This window comes from Trichosurus vulpecula, chromosome 3, assembly GCF_011100635.1.
Source record: "Trichosurus vulpecula isolate mTriVul1 chromosome 3, mTriVul1.pri, whole genome shotgun sequence".
NCBI classification, from domain to species: Eukaryota; Metazoa; Chordata; class Mammalia; order Diprotodontia; family Phalangeridae; genus Trichosurus; species Trichosurus vulpecula.
Genome location: NC_050575.1, coordinates 171,833,481 through 171,848,094, shown reverse-complemented (window position 1 = coordinate 171,848,094; position 14,614 = coordinate 171,833,481). Strand labels below are relative to the sequence as shown.

The 14,614-nt window shown below is 39.3% G+C and overlaps 1 protein-coding gene across 1 annotated transcript in view; it reads right to left on the bottom strand.

Moving 5' to 3' along the window:
- Positions 1-14,614, bottom strand: part of SNAPC4 (small nuclear RNA activating complex polypeptide 4) — a 48,201-nt gene that overhangs the window by 18,618 nt on the left and 14,969 nt on the right. Inside the window, exons 7-13 of the mRNA XM_036751542.1 lie at positions 14,237-14,318; positions 12,660-12,764; positions 12,493-12,565; positions 10,995-11,159; positions 7,033-7,180; positions 6,572-6,678; positions 5,929-6,023 (exon numbers count right to left, since the gene is read on the bottom strand). Of these exons, the coding sequence (XP_036607437.1) occupies positions 5,929-6,023; positions 6,572-6,678; positions 7,033-7,180; positions 10,995-11,159; positions 12,493-12,565; positions 12,660-12,764; positions 14,237-14,318 (775 nt within the window). The remainder of the gene's footprint in view (positions 1-5,928; positions 6,024-6,571; positions 6,679-7,032; positions 7,181-10,994; positions 11,160-12,492; positions 12,566-12,659; positions 12,765-14,236; positions 14,319-14,614) is intronic.

Here is a 14,614-nt window from a genome sequence, read left to right as displayed (position 1 = left end):
GAGGGGAATAGACTTGTACTTTAGGAGAATCACTCTGGCGGCTGAATGGAAGATGAATGGGATTGGGGAGAGACTTGAGGCCGTCAGATCTACCAGCAGGCTATTGCAATACTCCAAGCATGAGGTGATGACAGCCTGCACCAGAGTGGCGGCAGTGTCAAGAAGAGAGAAGGGAGCATAACAGATGTTACAAAGGTGAAATTTATAGGCCTTGGCAAGAGCTTGGATATGGGGAGGGGTGGGGGGAGTGAGAATAAGAGGTCTAAGATGATACCTAGGCTGTGAGTCTAAGAGACTGGGAAAATGTATAGCCCTTGACAGTAATAGGGAAAGCGGGAAGGGGTAAAGTTAGGAAGAAAGATAACTGAGTTCTGTTTTGGACATGTCGAGTGTAAGATGTCTACTGCACAGCCAACCTGGTTTGTCTGAAAAGAAGTTGGAGATGCAAAACTGAAGTTCAGCACTATAATCACAATATGATAAGGGGACAAGGACTCAAGAAAAGAGGACAGTGCAGAGCTGAACTGATTCGCCAAGGGGTTAAAACAGGAAAAAGAGGCGAGAGTGGCTAGTACAGGGGAGAAGGTCTAGGGGAGAAATGAGTCAGGGAGTGAATGAAGAGTAGAGTTTGGCAAGGTAAGGCATCAGGAGAGATGAAAAGCCCATAGATTATGGTCAGATAAGGGAATTTTGGAATTCTTGAACATGGAGATTGCATATTTGTGGGTGATGGCAAGACCTAGGGTATGACCATCACTGCAAGTAGCTGAGGTGAAGGAGAGATCATGGAAAGCGACTGAGGTTGAGGAACTGAGTGGTAAGAGTGTTTGAGGGGCAGTTAATACATATGCTGAAGTGCCCAAGTATGAGGAATATAGTTGAGGAGGAGAGAAAAACTGTGAGTCAGGTATCAAACTTATTAAGGAAGGAAGGTGAGTAACGTGGGGGTCTGGAGACAATAGTTCCCAGCATTCTAGTATGCACCAAGTACTGCATTTAGAGCCAGAGATACTAAGACAAACATACTATAATCTCTGTCTTCAAGGAGATTACATTTATTTTACTGCGGGTGGGGAGGGGACAGGAAACATATATGTAGAAAATTAAGTTAAACACATACAAAGTAATTACTAGGAGGTGATCATCAGCAATTGGGAGGAGAGAAAAAATTAGGCTTCCTGAGCTTTGAAGTAATCTAGGGATTCTAAATTTGGAAAGAGTATATTGTAGGCATGGTGGGGGCTGCCTGTGCAAAAACATGAAGATGTAAGAAGCAGTGTTGTATACAGGGAATAGCAAGCAGGTTAGTTTGGAACAAATTGTGTGATGATGAAGAGTAATGCCAGTCAGACCGGAACGGATGCACGTCACATCTAATTTCTAAGGATTGATGAAAGGGAAAGAAGACCATGAACAACTTGGATTTAAAAAGTTCAAGACAACGGATATGAACAGGCAGTTTTCAGAGGAAGAAATTAAAGCTATCTATAGGCATATGAAAAAATGCTCTGGATCACTACTGATTAGAGAAATGCAAATCAAAACAACTCTTAGATACCACATCTCTCCTGTCAGATTGGCTAAAATAACAAAGCAGGAGGATGATAAATGCTGGAGAGGATGTGGGAAAATTAGAACATTGTTACATTGCTGGTGGAGTTGAGAGATGATCCAGCCATTTTGGAGAGTAATTTGGAACTACGCCCAAAGGGCCATAGGAATGTTCATACCCTTTGACCCAGCAATACCACTTCTAGGGTTGTATCCCAAAGAAATCACACAAGAGGGAAAGGGACCCATATGTACAAAAATAGTTATAGCGGCTCTTTTTGTGGTAGCCAAGAATTGGAAATCAAAGGGATGCCTATCAATTGGGGAATGGCTGAACAAGCTGTGGTATATGAAGGTAATGGAATACTATTGTGCCATAAGAAATGGGGATGATACGGACTTCATAACAACCTGGAAAACCCTACACGACATAATGCTGAGTGAGCAGAGCAGAGCCAGCAGAACATTGTACACAACCACAGATATATAGATTCCGTGAGGACCAACCCTGACAGACTTCGCTCTTCTCAGCAACACAAGGTGCAAGGACAACTCCAAGGGACTCACAATGGAGAATGCTATCTACATCCAGAGAAAGAACTGTGAAGTTTGAATGCAGATTGAGGCACACTACATGCTCGCCTTTTTTTCTTCTCTTTTGTTTTTGTGGTTTTTTTTTTTGGTTCTGTTTCTTCTTTCTCATGATTCATTCCATTGGTCACAATTCTTCTCCACAACTTGACTAGTGTATAAATTAATTCAATGCGAAGTTATACATGGTACTTATATGAGATGCCATGCCGTCTTGGGGAGGGAGGGGAGAAAATGTGGAACTCAAAATTATGTAGAACCGTGTATTGTAAACTAAAGCTAAAAAATAAATAAATTAATTAATTGAAAAAAAAAAATAAAAAGTTCAAGAAACTTAAAGCAGTTTCAGACAGATCATTTCATTTGCTCTGACAAGGGGGAGAGCAAGGCATGATTACCGAATTTTCATGTAGGAAAACACAGGACAAATAGCTGCTCTAGGGTCCTTGTGCTCAATGCTAAGACTACGCTGTCAAGTTAGCTCGAAATACTATTCTCAATCCAATTAAGAACAGCGAACTTTGCCCAAAAACCATCCCATCAAGAAATGAATTCTGGGGGTCAGAGCCAAGATGGCAGCTGGAAAGGAGAGATGTGCTTAAGCTCTCCCCCAAATTCCTCCAAACAACTGTAAAAAACGGCTCTGAACAAATTCTAGAGCTGCAGAACCCACAAAATAGCAGGGGGAAACAGGTCTCCAGCCCAGGAGAGCCTGGATGGTTGCTGGGAAGGCTCTATTGCACGGTGCTGGGAGCGGAGTGCAGCTCAGTGTGGGCCGCACCAGGACAGACCAGACCTGGAGTCAGCTGGCTGGAATAGGCCTTAGGGCCATGAATCATTGAGCTGTGGCAGTTACCAGACTTCTCAACCCACAAAGGCCAAGGAGCAGGTTAGTGGGAAACTGCGGGCCTGAGTGGCCCGGCCCCATCCCGGGGGATGGTGGAGGTGGTGCAGCGGTGGTGGTGGCAGCAGCTGGAAGCTCCTGAGGCTGCTTCCAGATCTCCAGTGTCAGTTGCTTCCCAAGTCCCTGGCTCACACGGCAGGAGAAATCTAGCAGCGGATCAGAGTGGCAGTGCAAGGAGTGCTTTGTGGGCACAGAAGCAGTTTCCCTTGCTATGCCCTGCTTGGATCTGGATTGTGGTCCTGAGTTGGTGGTTCTTGGGGGAGGAGGAGCACTGCTGTGACAGAGCCTGCAGTGACGGTGGAGTAGAAGTAACTCTGAAAACAGCAGTGCTTGGACCCTAAAGCTTGGGACAAAATACTCTCTACTCTACAAGCAGTCATACCTTCACAAAAAGCTCAAGGGTCAAGTAGTTGGCTGGGAACATGAACAGGCAGAGAAAACAAACTCAGACTCAAACTCAAACTCTAGATTCCTTTCTTTGGTTACAAAGAAGAGCAAAACATACAGCCAGAAGAAGTCAACAAAGTCAAAGAACCTACATCAAAAGCCTCCAAGAAAAATATGAATTGGTCTCAGGCCATGGAAGCGCCCAAAAGGATTTGGAAAAGCAAGTAAGAGAAGTAGAAGAAAAATTGGGATGGGAAATGAGTGATGCAAGAAAACCATGAAAAACATGTCAATGACTTACTAAAGGAGACCCACAAAATAATGAAGAAAATAACACCTTAAAGGATAGACTAACTCAAATGGCAAAAGGGCTCCAAAAAGTCAATGAGGAGAAGAATGCTTTGAAAGGCAGAATTACTCAAATGGAAAAGGAGGTCCAAAAGACCACTGTAGAAAATACCACCTTAAAAATTAGATTGGACCAAGTGGAAGCTAGTGACTTTATGAGAAATCAAGATATTATAAAAAAGAAACAAAGGAATGAAAAAATGGAAGACAATGTGAAATATCTCACTGGAAAAACCACTGACCTGGAGAACAGATCCAGAAGAGATAATTTAAAAATTACTGGACTACCTGAAAACCATGGTCAAAAAAAGAGCCTAGATATCATCTTTCAAGAAATTATCAAGGAAAACTGCACTGATATTCTAGAGCCAGAGGGTAAAATAGAAATTGAAAGAATCCACTGATCGCCTCCTGAAAAAGATCCCAAAAAGAAAACTCCTAGGAATATTGTCACCAAATTCCAGAGCTCCCAGATCAAGGAGAAAATACTGCAAGCAGCCAGAAAGAAATAATTTGAATATTGTGGAAACACAATCAGGATAACACAAGCTCTAGCAGCTTCTACATTAAGGGATCAAAGGGCTTGGAATACAATATTCCGGAGGTCAAAGGAACTAGGATTAAAACCAAGAATCACCTACCCAGCAAAACTGAGTATAATGCTCCAAGACAAAATATGAACTTTCAATAAAACAGAGGACTTTCAAGCTTTCTCAATGAAAAGACCAGAGCTGAATAGAAAATTTGACTTTCAAATACAAGAATCAAGAGAAGCATGAAAAAGTAAACAAGAAAGAGAATTCATAAGGGACTTACTAAAGTTGAACTATTTTGTTCACATTCATACATGGAAAGATGATGTGCGTAATTCATGAGACCTTTCTCAGTATTAGGGTAGTTGAAGGGAATATACATATATATAGACAGAGGGCACAGGGTGAGTTGAATTTGAAGGGATGATATCTAAAAAAAATAAAATCAAATTAAGGGATGAGAGAGGAATATATTGAGAGAGGGAGAAAGGGAGAGATAGAATGGGGTAAATTATCTTACATAAAAGTGGCAAGAAAAAGCAGTTCTGTTGGAAGGGAAAAGGGGGCAAGTGAGGAGGAGTGAGTGAATCTTGCTCTCTTCGGATTTAACTTGAGGAGGGAATAACATACACACTCAACTGGGTATCTTACTCCACAGGAAAGTAAGGGGAAGGGGATAAAAAAAAGGGGGATGATAGAAGGGAGGGGAGATGGGGGAGGAGGTAATCAAAAGCAAACACTTTTGAAAAGGGACAGGGTCAAGGGAGAAAACTGAATAAAGGGAGATGGGACAGGATGGAAGGAAATACAGTTAGCCTTTCATAACATGAGTATTGTGTAAGTGTTTTACATAATGATACATGTGTGGCCTATGTTGAATTACTTGCCTTCCTAGGGAGGGTGGGTGGGAAGGGAAGAGGGGAGAGAATTTGGAACTGAAATTTTAAAAGCAGATGCTCAAAAAAAGTTGTTTTTGCATGCAGCTGGGAAACAAGATATAGAGGCAGTGGGCCATAGAAATCTATCCTGCCTTACAAGAAAGTAAGGGGAAAGTAGATGGGAGTGGGGGGAGTGGGGTGACAGAAGGGAGGGCTGACTGGGGAATGAGGCAATCAGAATATACGCTATCTTGGAATGGGGGGAGGGTAGAAATGGGGAGAAAATCTGCAACTCAAAATCTTGTGGAAATCAGTGTTGAAAACTAAAATATTAAATAAAAATGATAAAATAAAAAAAAATGAATTCTAAAGTTACCTCTCCAGTCTGTGACTTTAGCAAACACAGCTGAGCCAAGGAGGTTGGTGTTCTGAGGTGAGACAGAAAGCTGTCCCTTAGTTGGCTCTATATCTGGTTCCAAGGATGTAAGTTAAAAGAAAAATAAATAGCAATGGCTACCTTTAGGAATGCCAGGTGACCAACTTTTCATGCGGACTAAGGGGTACACAAGGCCTTCCAATGGCAGCCATCTTCCCTTAACACTGTCAAGAAGTCACTTTGCTACAAACAACCACAGGCCCTCTATTCCACATTGGATAAAGCTTCCTGTTATCTTGAAAGATTTTTAAATAAACCAACAGGTAGACTGAATTTGCTACAGAGCACAGTCCAACTCACCGATCTCGACACTGGGCATCGCTCCTACCTGGCACCTCTTCCCGAATTTTAAACCAGTCACGTTCTCCATATTTGGCAACAGCTTGGAGTAATTTCTGTGAACAGGAATACATAAATCAAAAAGCAAACTCCCAACTTGCCTATATTCAGTTTTCAGATCAATGATAATTGGTTTAGAAAAAGCCTCAGAAGCCAGAAACAGCAGCAACGTCAGAATTAAATACTTAGACCAGTAGTGTCAAACTCTAACAGAAACAGAGGCCACTAAACCGTATATCAGGATCCCTGCAAACACTGACTTAGAAAATCACATATTAACATTATCTATGTTTTATTGTGTTGCTAAGTATTTTGTTAAATATATCTCAATTACATTTTAATCTGGTTTGGGCTACACTCAAGTGTGTTGTGAGCTATATATGGCCTGAAGGCAATGTTTTTGACGCCTCTGACTTAGACAACACTCTAAGCATAACTTTATGGAACACAATCAAGCTTTGCCACAAAAAGTCCCCTAGCATCATAGATGGAATCAGCCTATTGGCCTAAATAATTTTTCTGGCACAAAATGCATACATGTATAGCCGGAACATGAGGAGGTGATGGGTCTAGACAACAGAAAATAGGGAACAGGCAAGCTTACAGCATCTTCTTCTGGGGTCCAGAATCCTTTTTTCAAACTGGGATCTAGGCTCTTGGTCCAACGATAGATCAACTGCATTGAATCTCTACCCTCCATGTAGTAGACAACTAGGAAACAAGAGTCTTTTGGAACAAATTCTGAAAAGCATATTTCCAGACTGACAGCTAAATGCAATTATCATGACATTAAAATATGTAATTTTGTATATGCACATTTTTCATTTATTCATTCATACAACAAATGTCTCAAAAATGTATGTCATTTACATACTTCTCATGGGAACTCCATTAGTAAAAGAACAATACTCATAAGGAACATTTTATGTCATATAAAGGAGGCATTAGACTATGTCAGGATGTAAAATTTAAGACTTTATTAACCCAGTGCCCCCTAACCAGACATTCCACAGCACAGTGCTACCTTGAGAAGTAATGTCAGGACCTGAGAAGTAAGAGACTTACTTTTCCGATAAGGGATGTGGTTTCCAACTCTCATTTCCTCAACTAGTTGTGTGAGCATATTGTCTTCTTCTTTTGTCCATTCCTTTCGCTTCAAGTCTTTGTTAAACTGTTGGTACATCTGTAGACACTGGAAGGCACTTCGGTTGGTCTTTTGAAGGAACCCAAATAGAAAATGAAGAGGAAATTATGAGTATAGAAGATGAAAGAGTATATAGCATCCCCCACTTAAACTGCCTGCACCAATTCTCAAGAGCCCTTAACACTAAGTTCGGTATGACTGACAAGGCAGTTGTATGAGGAGAGAGGACTAAATGAAGGAACAGTAATTAACTAGATCTAGCTGCACAGAAATGGACAACTTTCTGAGAAGTCATACGGTGACTTCTATATATCAAATGATATTTAATCAGCAACTGCCAATTTAAAACCGGAGATATATTCCCTGTGGAAAAAGGGCTATGCTGAAGAATTAGGTGGGGGGGAGGGAACAACAACAAAAATCACTTAAGAATATAGCACATTTTAAATTGCATCTAGGAAAGTTTTTTGATGCCTCCTTGTGGTGTGGAAATAACACTGGGCTCTTGAAAGCTGGCCAGCAGAGGGCACAAGGTTTGATGGCTTCTTACCAAGCTTTGAGCACAGTCCTAGTAACAGACTAAGAGCTAGTCCAAGTACAGAGCCTCATCACCAAGAGGGTGGCAGCTACTTTGGCTATGTTAACTTTTGAACTTTCTGATAAAATATTAATATTATACCACAAACTAAAAGTGCAGAAACCTTAACACTTTTAGCCTAAAACTACAGGAGATGAGATACCCAGGATGTCTGTCATATGACCCTTTAAAAGCAATGTAAAACTTCATTTGTTTCCAAGGTAAATAATCTCAAAATTTTAGCTGATACCACAAGCTCCTTAATAAGTATCTAATTTGTCTAACAGCCGTAGCGTCTGATACCTAGCAATTATAAGCACCTCTGAGGAAGATTTGTTTGATATCCCTTTGTTCATTATTTGTGTCCTATCTTTTGAATTTGGGCCTTTCTGGTGCAGTTGTAATTTCTATTTTTGTAGTCTATGAGAACCAGAATGCAATTATAATGAATTAGTTCTGATAACCTGATAAATGAATGTAAAATTATTTATATCCATCAGATGCCAATAAAAGGATGCTTCCTTAAAACTGATTACTTTCTAACTTCTGCATGCTTTTCTTTTCAGTGAGTAAATCTTCAATGCAAAGAATTTTTCTGCCTCTATACACCTCTGCATAGACCTTAAGAATTTTTCCTAAGGAATGAATGTCTAACAGCACTTGCATCTACATTTCTTTTCTGACAAACCATCTAATTCAGAGAAGAACAACGTGTATGTCTAAGTTTGTGGAATTTATTGTAACTTTTTCAGGTACACTACTCATAATACCCCTCATGAACTCCACATCAAGAGTGTTGAAAACAGATTCTCTAAGCTCTTTGAATAACAGAAATTAACAACTCGTTCATTTATGCTAAGCTACTATTCTTCCTACTGTAAGCTTTTACTAATTCCTTCTACCTAACAACATTTTGAACCTTGTACATATTCACATATTTAATGCAAACTTCTCTGCTTAGCATCTGCAGCCCTCCTCACTCTGGCTCCAGTCTCTACCCTTCCAGGCCCATCACAGAATATCGTACCTCCCAAGTACCCTATGCTTTCACCAAACTGGTTAACTGCTGTTTCCTTTACATGACATTCCAGCATCTCCAACATCAGTGCCTCTGCATGCTGGGAATGCACTTTCTCGTTTTCATCTCTTGGAACCCTCTGCTCCCTTCAAGAGGTCCTTACTGAGTCTCATTAGTCTCACCCTCCAACCCTTTGCCCAAATCAATATGTATTTATTTCCTATATTTACATGTACTTATATTTACATATGCGCTTATATCCTGTGTTTGCTTATTTGTTAACATGTAGTATCTCTACAGTAGATTGTAAGCTTCTTGAGGACAAAGGCTGTCTCATTTTTGTATCTGTATCCCCAGTACTTGCTCTAACAAATGCTTACTGATTGACTGCAAAATAATATGGTAGGTAAAGTGAATACCATCTCTCCACCTGTGTTTCACTTATAAGTGTAGACAACCCCTTGACTACTAGAGAAAAAGATACTCCTACTCACTAAGTTTAAACCTACCAGTTCACAATCATCAGCTGAATATTCCACAACCAAACTGCCCTTAACCCAAACCACATGTGGGCTGCCCTCTAGTGGTAAAAATATAAACTGCTGGATTCAAAGTTTCCCAGAAGAAACTCATCTCTTCTCATGAAAATAGGCATTTAAGGAGCTGGGAAGCGGAAAGTTTGCAAAGACGAAATGAGCCTCCCCACAAGACCCTAGCAAAGCCTTAAAAGATCAAGCAATTTGGGCCGTTTCAGGTTAGACACAGAAGTTAATTGTTCCTATTGCTTCATTTTATATATGTATAGAACCAAGAGCCCTTCATCTAAATTTTTAAAAATATTCTTCTCCAGATAACAAATATTAAGCTCCATCTTGCCTGAGGGCCACAACTGTGATGACCCAAGTGAGGACTTCCAGATAAGAGAATAACTCTTAGAACCAAAGGACTATTGGGTCTTTGTATTTGCTCTTTTCCTGTGACTCTGAACAGCACATGGTTCTAACCCTCTAATGGGTGATTCACAAATTTTTAAGGTAAGGAAGCCACTATAACCTTCCCTGATGCTGCATTTAGTGTTCTGCACAATTCTTAGCACAAATATCTTCCTAACATTTAACCTAAATCATCCTGATGCAACTTTAGGCCATTGCCTCTTCTTCTGTCCTTAATGGATGAGAGCTCCTTCTTCCTGGTCCAATACATTTCAAGAACAGAAAAAATAACTAATGCAGGGTAGCTGGTCTCAGGTAGCATTATAGAAATCATTCAAAGACAAAGAATTCTTTCCAGGCTGATATGGCCCTGTGCTTGCATGGACAGCATCTAACACTGAAGGCTAGCTAACAAGCTGAAGACATTTCTCACATTCAAAGCACAATGCTGGCTTTAACAATCTGGATTATGCCCAAGTAGTAAATAAACTGTGAATACCCTTTAACCTACTTATATGACTATATATCCCACAGAGATCAAAGAAAGAGGAAAAGGGCCCAGATCCTCAAAAATATTTACAAGTAGCTCTTTTTGTAGTAACAAAGAACTAAACGAAGGTGATGCCCATCAACTGGAAAACAGCTAGATAAATTATGGTATACAAATGACCATACAATGACCATGATTCTAGAGAACTGATGAACCATGCTATTATGTACTAACCTGAGAGGTTATGGACTCAAGATGTTGAACAAGACATTTAATATATTTATATTGGATATTTTTTAAAATATTTTTTATCCTTTCTTTGTATTCCCAGCACTTAGCACAGTACCCGGCACACAGTAGGTGCTTAATAAATGCTAGTTTGCTTACTGACTGGACATGGCAAATGTGAGAATTTGTTTTGCATGACTATGAATATTTTGTTATTAAGAGGTTGCCCCCAATGAAGGGAGAGAAAATTCTTATTGTTAATTGAAAAAAATAACATTTAAGTAAAAAAAAAAACACCCCTCTGGCTTGAAGAAAAAGCATAAAGAGTATACATCTCCCCGAGGGCAAAGTGACACATACCCTGTATCAATGTTTGGAAGCAGAAGGTCTATAATTTTCCCATAGTGAAGAGAACAGCATATGCACTACCCCCATATGCGCTGCTTCTTATGACTAGGCCAGCTTTGGGAATATTTTCCTACTCCAATGGAAGGTCCTTATCTTAGCATCAGCAATACAGAAGAAACTCAACAATACAGTAGAAAGCTTCCTTCACCCTAGTGACCAGCCCTCTTGAATTCTCCAGAAAAGTAACAATGGCAGCCTGGTCTGCTAGAACCAAGACGTCAAGGGCTCACCCCCAGCTCTGCAGCGATCTTCTGCCACTCCAAGTAATTATACTTGGCCGCAATCTCTTTCAGACGCTCGGTCTCTTCCTCAACCCATGCTTGCTTGTTGATGCTTGGGTGTTCACAGTTCTGCCAGAATTTCCTAATCTCATCAGCGCTTCGGCTGCCTTCAAACTGCACCAAAACAGAAAGACTCTTTGCATAACATGGCCAAATTAATCTTTATGCCATTAACACTTGTGCACATGATACTTGAAATAATAAAAAGGAAGTTAACATAGACAAGGTTTTTGTTTTTTTCAGAGGACTACAATCCCAGTCTTCTGCATGGTATTAATAAAGGCAGGTGTCTGCTGCAGGGTTAATCACTATATAAGTTGTTTAGCTCAGTGCAGAGAAAAATCCATGTTGCACTCAACAACATAGACAGAAAACTCGGTTCTATACAGTTATTTAATTAATGCATGTTGTGGGTCAAGAAAGAGACTCGGCAAAAGGCCAGAGCTAAAAAGAAAATCTGACCTTCAAACACAAAACTCGAGAGAAACAAAAAGGTAAACATGACAGAGAATCATAAGGTACTCAATAAAGTTAAAATGTGTACCATTCCATATGGGAGGACGATACATGCATTTTCTAAGAACTTTGTCATTATTAGGCCAATTAGAATGATTCTATATAGAAAGAGGGTTTGAGAGTCAGTCAATTATGTTGGGATGATGTAAAAAAAAAAAAAGGATAAGTGAGAAAGAGGGATGCCCTTGGAAGGAGAAGAAGAGGAAGAATGGGGAAAATTACCTCACATAAAAGAGGCATACAAGGAATAGCTTTTATAGTGTAAGGGAAAATAGGAGAGGAAGAGGGCAAGCAATGGTTGAATCTCACTGACAACTAAATTGGTTCAAAAAGGGAAAATATAGATACATACTCATAATAAGACTCATCTTCCTGAGTTCAAATCTGGCCTCAGACTAGCTCTGTGACTTTGGGCAAGTCACTTAACCTTATTTTCCTCAGTTTTCTCATCTGTAAAATGAGGTGGAGAAGAAAATGGCAAAAAACTCCAGTATCTTTGCCAAGAAAAACCCAAATAGGGTCACAAAGAGTAGGATATGACTGAAAAATATGAAAATATGTTTTGCATAACTTCACCATGTATAATCAAAATAAAATTGTTTTGCCTTCTCAAGGAGCAGGGAAGTTGGGAGGAGAGAAAATTTGGAACTTAAAATTTTAAAAAAATAATTGCTCAAAAATTTTTTACATGTAATAGGGAAATATTTAATGAAATGAAAATAATTTTTTTTAAAAAAGAGAGACCAGGCAAGGGAAGATGTCATCCCCACTACTGAAGAAAAAATTAAAGCTCATGTTCTAGTGACACTGGGTCAGGACTATCCCATCTGCAAATAAAAGAGAGCATACTTTCACAGTCTGAATCCAACAATAGCAACACTGCCAAATTTCCCTAGTTCTCCATGACACAAATTACATCATATCTACTCACATTAATTTTAGAGATCTTCTCCCAATCTCGCTCATCCAGTCTATCCCCCAACAAAGACTCTTCTGGTAGCTGACTAGAGCAGGGGACAATGGCAACATCATTAATTCTGGCATATCTATTATTATTTACAGGTAAAGAAATTAAGGCACAGTAAAGTCTCATCTCACTTGATGTCCTCAATTTCCTTCTCGGTATTCTTTATTTGCTTCTCCAAGATCTGCTTCTCCATTGCGTTACTGACTTTGTCAAGTTTTTGATTTAAGTATTCAAGCCTGTTGAAGAATTAGACAATACGATGAAGTGGGATTAAAAGGAAGGAGTTGGCAAACTATGTTGTAACCTCTCTGATAGAGATTACTTCCTTATGCCACCATATGGTGCTTTGTGGAATCATGTGATCTCCAAGCTGGAAAGGATCTCACAGATCATTTAGTCCAGCTGTTCCCAAAGTATGACCTCCAAAACATTTTCAGGAAGCCCGTGAGGTCAAAAGTACTTTCATAGTAATAATAAGGCACTATTTGCTGATTAAAATACGCTTTGTTTTTCTAATACATATCTGTGTAAGGCCAGATTTTCTTCATATAGTTCAATCAAAACAACATACTGTAAGAGACTGAATGCAAAAGCAGATATGCTAAATCTAGCTGTCTTCTGTTAAGCCAGATATTGGAAAGATTTGCAAAAATACATAAAAACAATGCTACTCTCTTCATTAAAATTTTTCAGTTTTGTAAAATAGTTTTTTAATATAAGAAGTGTTATTTATGTTAACTTGTAATGGGTTTATTATTATTTTTAGATGAATTATTTTTAAAACTTATGAGATTTAATTTCTAATATGGTAGCTACAATAGATAAAACACATAAATGAAAGCTCTTTGGGGTCTTCAATATTTTTAAAAGGGTAAAGGGTCCCAAGACCAAAAAGTCTGAGAATCACTAATCTAGTCTAACACATACCTGAAGCAGGAATGGCTTCCCCTACAACCACTAGTCTCTGTGTCCCAACGATTAAACAAGGTCATAGGGTTCTTCCAGGACAGGGTGGGGAGAGGGCTACTTTTTAAAAATCTGTAGCTGCTTGCTGAAGTAAACTGTAATTTTCAATTCAAAACACCTAAGAGATGCCAAAATTTAGTCCTCTCCATTACCATATTTCAACAGTCAACTTTTGACTATTCTAAGTCCCAAGAACTAACTGTCAGGAGATGTAAGTTTGACCTTATGGGGATTGTATTTGAAGGTAGGAATGTCAGTCTTCCAGCTTGGACTTGAACTTCCAAACTAGAGTGAAAAGGCATCCATTCACCATTTTATTTTTCTGATCCTAAACTTCGAACAAAGGGTTGCCTAGAGTAAAAACCCAAACTTCTAACAATGTTTAAATGCTACAGAACATACAGTCGGTAATAGTTGGTGAGGCTTGTGTGCACAGGACCACAGCATCAATCTGTTCATCCCAGCTAGTCTGAAAACACGGCCTTTATAGAGTATGCGTCTATGATGTGACACATGAGTTTTTCTCTTTTTCCAAGCACTACACTTATGCTACACTTAACCAATTTCCCATATTTACATTAATCACAAGCATTTAGTTATCCAAAACCATTATGGAACAAGAAGTATGAATCACATGAATTGCAAATTCCCTTGTGTCCTTTAGAGACCAGCAAAAGGATCAGATAAGGTAAATTTACACTAGGTAATCTGAAACTGGCTGAAAACTAAACAAACACCTTACTTTAATAACTTGGGTTGGAGCAAACGTTGCAGATGGTCACTCATCACCGACTTCCTAAGTAAAGTCTTTTCCCAAGTTTTCCCTGGAAAAAAACAGCATTATGTGTTTGGGTAATGACTTGGAAAAAGGTGAGCTGATGAAAGATAGGTGAGGAGGTCCCACCCCAGCCCTTCATGATTTATATTATTAGGCCACAGTCTCAATAAAATTATGCTTTTCTTGAAGCATGAATCTCCCTCACCAAAGTAGGAGGAGACTGAATGAAAATAAAAAGAGAAAGCAGGAATAATCCCAGCACCACACTACTTTATTTCTTCCAGGTCCTGCCATAAATCCAATATTAATTATGGTAATTATGAGAAAGGCAGGAAGAGAATT